General features: G+C 36.5%; 1 protein-coding gene across 1 annotated transcript; it reads left to right on the top strand.

Annotated features, from left to right (window-relative positions):
• The first annotated feature begins 3562 nt into the window (after window positions 1-3562).
• LOC112191295 (probable E3 ubiquitin-protein ligase BAH1-like) lies at window positions 3563-6845 on the top strand. Its single transcript, XM_024330619.2, has 6 exons — window positions 3563-4006; window positions 4840-5084; window positions 5188-5436; window positions 5518-5655; window positions 6373-6431; window positions 6510-6845. The coding sequence occupies exons 1-6, from the start codon at window positions 3793-3795 to the stop codon at window positions 6610-6612; spliced, it is 1008 nt and encodes a 335-aa protein (XP_024186387.1). The 5' UTR covers window positions 3563-3792; the 3' UTR covers window positions 6613-6845.
• The last annotated feature ends 1108 nt before the right edge of the window (window positions 6846-7953 follow it).

Genomic DNA, 7953 nt, shown 5'->3' with positions numbered 1-7953 from the left:
TTGATTAGATGTTTAAATTTGTGTTAATTTTCCTTTGATGTTGTATTCATGTGCATGTATTACACTTATAAGAAGAAAAAGTTTCAATTTGACCATGTATGGCCCATTCAAAAAAAATGTTGAGATTGAAATTTGCTAGATAATGCTGCCATGACCGTTCCTAAACCTCGCAGAAGAAATGAGTCATCTGAAGGATCTCAATTAAGTTCTCGTACCTCAAAGACATCTGAAACTCCATCGTTTTGTGTTGATTTAAATGCAGATGAAGACGAGTGAGAGTACGTCAACGATGCAGTTGCTTCACATGATTGTCTCATGGGAACGAAGATGGCAAAGATGAAAAGGAAAGCCACCAATAACAACTTTATTAGGGATAAATAATTAGTGAAAAATGAAGATGTTTTTAATTTTGAAAGTTTTAGCAGGTTTATCCAAATAAACAATCTTATTACTGACCCCCAATAATAAGCCCAATAATCTTATTATTGCCCAATAAATATTTTACTGCCCCTCAATAATCTTTTTACTGCCCCCCAATAATCTCATTATTATCTTCCAATAATCATTTCCACACATTTAATCAAACACCTTCTGTGCATTACCCAACTCGCCAATTTCACAATAACCATTCATCAAACAACACTCTATAAGCCTCATTGGACCGCGGAGCGAGCAAAGCTGAACCATCAGACGGTTGTAATTAACCAATGAGGTAACAAAATCAGGCTTCAGTGCACTCAAAACACGAAGAACACCCAACGTGCTGTGTGGGGTTTGGGAATTGAGTAGCCTAGTGATGATGACGTTGCAGGTGCGCTGGTCAGGGATGCAATCTGAGTCAATGGAGTGGGCAAAGCGGTGGTGGGCTTCTTCGAGGCAGTTGGAGTAGTAGAGAGCGTGGATGACGCTGCTGAGGTTTAGAGGGTCGGTGTGGTAGCCACAGAGGCGGAGGTGGTCGAGGAGGTGGAAGGCTTGGTTGACATTGCGGTGGCAGGTGCAGAAGAAGAAGAAGATTGCGAGGACCTGATCGGCGGTTGGAGAAGAAAACGAAGGATCAATGCAATCAAGTTTGTCGGCGGAGCCAGAGACGAGGCGGTGTCGGAGCCGGTAGTGAGAGAGAGAGAGAGAGAGAGAGAGAGAGAGAGAGAGAGAGAGAGAGAGAGAGAGAGAGAGAGAGAGATTAATGTAATTTATTAATTAAAATGAGGGTAATACTGTCAATGGATGTTAGATTGGGTAAATGGAAGTAAAAAACTCTTAGTGGAGTAAGTGGGCAATTTTTATCCTAAAATTGTGTAAATGGTCATTATCCCTTTTGGTTATCCATGAACATATACAGTTATCTAATTTACTTTTTTATTTTACCATTGTACTCTTAATACTAATATTTTTTAAATTTGCATAAAAAGGGAATGGTTTGATTTTTCAGGCATTGTAAATTTTGGTTGACACCAAAGACCACGTCTCCATTACTAATAGTAAAGATATAGAAGTAATTTATTTTATTGGTTAGAAATAAGACTTTGTTTTTGGCAATCAATTAGAAATAGAACTTATGTTTCTGTGGCTTATCGAGCGACACACCTGGAACTGGTATTTACGCATAACTTTTGCATAATTAATACAAGAAAAAAAAATCCTATAAATTTTATCAAGTCCTCACTCCTCACACACAGAGCCGTCTCAAACTTTTCGGAGGCCCTGTGCGAAAGCTTAAATGCGGCCCTCTACGTTGTAGTCTTATATAAAAATATTATGAAGACAAAATCATCGAAATCTCATCAAATTCATAACTGAAAATTATACTTGAACTAACTGACAATATCTAATTTAATAAAATAAAATCAAATAACCAACAATGTGTGATCAATGATACCTCACTAAGATGAGCTGCAAAAGAGGCCAAATAAAGACAAATAAAAAGTCTACAACAAAAGAAAAAATTACAAAAAGATCTCACATAAAACCCTCAAAATAACACATTCTTCCAACAAAGTGTTGAAGTGGGATTACTGATGAGCTTATAAATTTCTAATTGAAGAATGAAGACTTGAAGTGGCACTGTGGGAGAGAACTGGGGCCACTCTAACTTGAGATTTTTAATTTTTTAGCGCAAGCAGAGAATGGATAAGGACAAACTCACAAAAAAATCGATGGGAAGAGAGAAAGAGGTCGATGAGAATTGAGGGGGGGGGGGGGTGTGAACGCAGAAAAAATAGAGGAGAGAGGTATGGGGCCTTATTTCATATTACTTTTAGTTTTAATATGTTATTATATAATTCTCAAAAAAATAAAATGTTATTATATAAATATAAGGCCTTTAAAAAAAATTGGGCCCTCTTAATTTGAAGAGAGACAGAGAGTGAACGCAGAAAAAGAGGAGAGGATAAGAATTTGTCCTCTGGGGCCCTATTTCATATTACTTGTAGTCTGTAATATTTAGTTATATATACAAACCTAAAGCCTTTAGAAAATGGGACCTTCTCAATTTGGGGCCCTATGCTGTCGCTCTCATTGCAGTTGTTGAGAGCCGGCCCTGCTCACACATGGATGAAAATATATTCATATATTTCTTTTTGGGAGTTTCTATTCATACCTTCAAAATTAGTATTTAGACTTCTCCACTTAATAGACCTCAAACTTACTTTTACATATAATCAATATGCTATCTATACCTCCCTAATTTTCTCACAATACCCTTCATCCAATAAAATTAATGAAAGGGTTTTTAAAAAAAAAAATAATAATAAATGTGTGTTGCTAAATGAACCCAAACAAACATCTTAACACATCTAGCAAAACCTTTTATTATCATTCATTTCCAACTTGATAGACATCCAGTGTCCTCTCCTATTTTTCTAAACCCTATTATTCAAAACCTCTAACGATACCCAACATCCTCTCCTACATTAAGAGACACCCATGTTTTATATTTCACATGGTTTCAACAGATCATTGAACCTCCTTTCAACAGATTATTGAACCTCCATTGGCGATTATCATCTTTTGGATAATTAGTGTTCAATAAGGTCCCAAAAAAATTTGGTTTTCTGAGATAGAGATTCTTCATTACAACATACCCAGTAGGAAATTAAAGCAAAGCTATGCAAGAAAGTAACTAACCATAGTAGCATGACCTATAATGGTAGAGATATATGTTAAGAAACCCACGTGAGATTACGCAAGAAACATCATCTCGATCCACAAGGTCAAGAACGAAGTAAGTGACGTCTTTCCATAGATTTTGATGTATTTATTAGGATTTATGGTGGAGGAGAAGGTTTTCTACAAGTTAAAGACAACGTATTGTTCGTGGGGGTAAGAAGAGACTTTTTTTTTTTTTCTCTCTCTCTTTTGTGTCTTTATTAGTAATTTGATATGAGTTGCCAAAATCAACCATCACTCGAAAAAATAGAGAGGTCCAACTATCAACCAATAGTCATAGTCAAATACTTGAAGACTATACTTTTGTATTTTTGTTACAGTCAAAGGCCCTACGTCATACGTGTCGTGCGTATTTAATAGTTATCGCTGGCACACGCCTGTAAGATTGTTCCCGAAAATAGCGCGGGTTCTTTATGTCTCCCTTGGGTTTAAAGCCGATCGACTACGTCTCTGCTTTTCTCCACCTCCAAACCAATATTCAAATTCCGAAATTCTCCATTCTCTTCCCCAAAATCTCATGGTTTTACGATTAAATTTTTCCATCTCTTCCAGGATTCTAGGGTTTGCGGAAGGCCGGATTTAATCAGCTGTGGGTTTTTAATCGATTGAGGTAAGGGGAGGGAAATTATGAAATTCGGAGAGGCTTTCACGGAATACCTGCATAACGAACGAGAGCGGTACTTCTTGGAGAAATGCTCGCATGTCGAGTACAAGCGCCTCAAGAAGGTCCTCAAGACTTGTCAGACTTGCAAGACATTCCATGATGATGAGGCTGAACAAGAAGAGGCGTCTGTTGATCCTGATCAAAATCAGCTGTCCTGTCAATGTCAATCTTGCCCTGGTAAGAATTAATTGTCTGTCTTTCCCCATGCATATATATATATTTTTTTTCATTGTGGCGTTTGAATTACGCATGGTTTTTTTTTTAGTTGGAGTGTATAGTAATGATGATAGAATCTGTATGATATGGCAATGGAGAATGAGTGCTTTCTCTTTATGTGTAGAAGACTACTGGACCACAGCTGTGGTTCACTTGTGGAGTTTACAGATTTCAATAAGGAAAAAGGGTCACTGATTTGATGTCACCTGCTACGTTGAGATTCACCTAGATTTTTTTTAGTTCAGTCAATCCCATTCTGCTCAAATGGATTTCAAGAATTATAGAGGCAAAAACATGCATGCTGTTTTAGCCCCTTTTGATATTATTTTTGCCTTACTAAATCATTTCATTAACTCATTGGACAACTGTGTGTTCAATTATACCCAACAATAGATAAGATACTTATTTCAACTTTCTGAAAAATGTGGGATGCTGCCCTCACAATCCTTTCCTAGTATTCCTACTTCAGTTTCTTATTCCATAGAAAGGATGTGGACGCTTTGGAATTTGGTTAAAGAAGTACCACGCAATGAAAAAAAATGTTGCTGTAAAGTGAATTTACATGTATCTTAGCTTCAGGCAATGTGTAGGATGGTTATTGATGATTCTTGTAGTTCCGCTTTATGTTATGTGCATCTCCATTTGGTGATCATCTAAGTCATCAAGATTTCCTGATAGACTGAATATGTATTTGGAGTCAAAGATAGATGCTCCTTCATTACATGGAACGCCGGTTTATATTACCAATGATTAAAGTAGACCAGTCTCATCTAGTTTCAATGTCCATCTTGTAGTGTGTGATCAGACATTCTTCTCAGAGTTGATGAAGGAAGCTTCAGACATAGCTATATGCTTTAATTTGAGAGCCAGACATCTACTCCATCTCCATGTTGCTACTGGAATACAAAGATACTTACTGCGGTTTCGACAATGTTTCATGTATGATCAACAAGCCATGGTTGAAGAAGGGCGGATGCTGATTGAGTATGCTACAATGAACGCACTTGCTATCAGAAAAATCCTTAAGAAATATGATAAGGTATGTGCCAGACTGGTCAATATTTATCATCCTCACTACTTCAGTTGATACCATTCTGTATCTAGGAATGACTTTTCACTTGGTTATAAATCTTCTATTGTAGGTACATTGCTCTGAAAATGGCAAGCATTTCAAATCCAAGTTGCAGGCTGAACATGTTGAACTTTTGCAATCACCTTGGCTTATAGAACTAGGTGCCTTTTATTTGAATCTTGAGGGATCGGATGGTGGAGAGCTTAATGAGCTTTCTAGTCACTTTTCTTGTGATCTTGATGCAACACCACCAATAATGGCTTTGATTCTTCCTGACTCTCTAAAGATGGAATATGATCTGACTTGTGCTATATGTTTGGTAAGGAAAAAAATTTCAGTTCCATTGTAAAGGGAAAAAACCATTCTTACATAGGTGATCTTATGTGCATTTGATCTACAGGAGACTGTATTCAACCCATATGCTTTGAGCTGTGGTCACCTTTTCTGCAAGTCTTGTGCTTGCTCAGCTGCTTCTGTGTTTATCTTCCAAGGCCCAAAAGCTGCAGACTCAGATTCAAAGTGCCCAATATGCAGAGAGGTTTGTACCTAGTATTTGGAAAGAATGGTCATAATTCTTTGAGGTCCAAAAGCCATTTTCTGTTTCAATTTCCTAAACCATTGACTTTTGAAGGTTATATAAAGAATTTGTTAGAATTGCTATTCATATATATCAGGAACATCTATTGGCCCTCATCGATCCTTGACTTAGTGCCTCCATCTCAAGTCATCAAACATCAAAATTAACTCTCTTCACACAAGTATGTCGTTATTCTTTAGGAAAGGGTGCAAGGTTTAATACCTTAAACTTTGCTCCCAACTTTTCGTCTGACTAAGGACTTTGTTATTATATTATTTCTCATCTTTCATTAGCAGAATATAAATGGATTAGATCTGCTGGTTTTTATAAATTTTGATCTTTACTTTCCTTACTCTCACTGAACATATATGTTCATTGTAGGCGTGATGTCTCTAGATCACCAAGTTTATGCTAGGTCATCCTGTTTTTGTGTCTGACCTTCAAATACCACAAGTAGTGAACAGTAGTAAGATGTTCATGTTTTAGAAGGCAATATATAGGGGATATAAATGAGAATATAACTTATTCACTGCGTGATCTAATGCTCTCTCTCTCTCTCTCTCTCTCTCTCTATCTATCTATAGTTCAAATTTCTTAAGGTTCGTTTTTGATTGATAAAAAAAATTGAAAATTCCTACCCTACACTGTTTGATCCGTTCCTATCTTCCTCAAATGCAGACTGGAGTGTATGCTAAAGCAGTGCATATGTTAGAACTAGACCTGCTCCTGAAAAGAAGGTGAGTAAATTGAAATCATTCATTCTGCTTAAGTTATCATGAGAAAGCTAAACTTTTGTGACTTGAATATCTTATCAGGTGCAGAGACTATTGGAAAGAGAGGTATACTGCAGAACGTACAGACAATATGAAGCAAACTAAGGAGTTTTGGGATTTACAAGCCAAATATGCACTGTATTGATTGATTGAGGTGCTCTTATCTTAAACCAACAAAGAAATGAAAGCTGCAATGTTTTTAAGATCATTCTTTGACGGCAGTCCAATATTATTTCAAAGTTTTTGCACCAAAGTTTCTGTATTCGTTTTGAGTTTGAAGATTGTTTGTTTACCTGTTAGTTTCCATGTTAGGAAAATGTTCTTTCAAATTCTTGTGGCATGAACCTAAATTCAAGACTAATGAAATAATTGAGAAGAGAAAGGTCTTCAAATCTTTGTACGTACAAGCCAAAATGAGGTAAAAAAGAAGAAGAAGGTTATCAATATGTTTCACAGAATTGTGTTGTAGATGCATGTAACACAGTAACAGTGAATTATTTCTAATATTTCCGTTAGCTGGCATATCAATTGTTTCCCCTGCACGTCCATCTCTTCTTGGCTAACTCCAAGATCTTAACCCTCATCACGACCTTTCTTGCGTGGTGCATCACCTACATAAAGATGTCGGAAGAAAGTCGTCGGCGTGTCACATTAGAGTAGTTATATATACACCTAGGGGTGTCAATCCAAAAAGGTCATCAATTGGTTGTAGTGCTCAAATTTTGATTGATTTAGGAAGAAATTCAAATTGTGAATACCAGTGCTATCAAGGTTTTTTTTTTTTTTTTTTTTTTTTTTGAGATAAAACTAGGGTGTCAGTTCATTAAAAATAGTGAGAGTTAAGCATACACAATAACTTATCCATTTTGGGCCTATTAAAATTAAGTTATTGCCTAGAGATCCAAGCTAGACACTAAAAACCAAGGTTTGAAAAATTGCTAGGCGCTAGTCGGGGAGGTGGCCAGAGGACTAGCGCCCAGGCGGTTTTTATTTTCTTAATTTTTATTTTATTTTTATATCATATAATTATATATATAATATATATAAAGACTTAAAAAGAGTTAAAAAAACTACTTAGAAGAGTTTATATTTACTAGAATTTCTATTTCTTTTTCTTTTTTTAAAAGACAAAGTTCAATTCGTCTATCTTCTCTTTCATTCTATCTACCTTCCAAAAATCCCAAATCGATAACTCCTCCTCCTCATCGTCCTAAGCATTGATCATTGAGATATTTTGATCAATTAAACATGAGGTCATTAAGTGTTTCAGAATTCAAAATTTCAATGAGATCTCAAATGCAGATGTAAAAATGAATTCCATTTGCTTCGAAAATCATTAAGATCTCAGATCTAAATCATCTGATGAATTTCAACGCCTAAAACCGCCTAGGCCGCCCAACCCGCCTAGCCGCCTCGGCCGCCCAACCCGCCTAGACTATAGAAACCACCCGTCCTGCAGTACGTGGCAAACGACGACAACTTTACC

This window comes from Rosa chinensis, chromosome 3 (assembly GCF_002994745.2).
Source record: "Rosa chinensis cultivar Old Blush chromosome 3, RchiOBHm-V2, whole genome shotgun sequence".
Lineage (NCBI taxonomy): Eukaryota > Viridiplantae > Streptophyta > Magnoliopsida > Rosales > Rosaceae > Rosa > Rosa chinensis.
The sequence above is the reverse complement of the archived record's forward strand: the minus strand, read 5'-3'. Positions and strand labels throughout refer to the sequence as shown.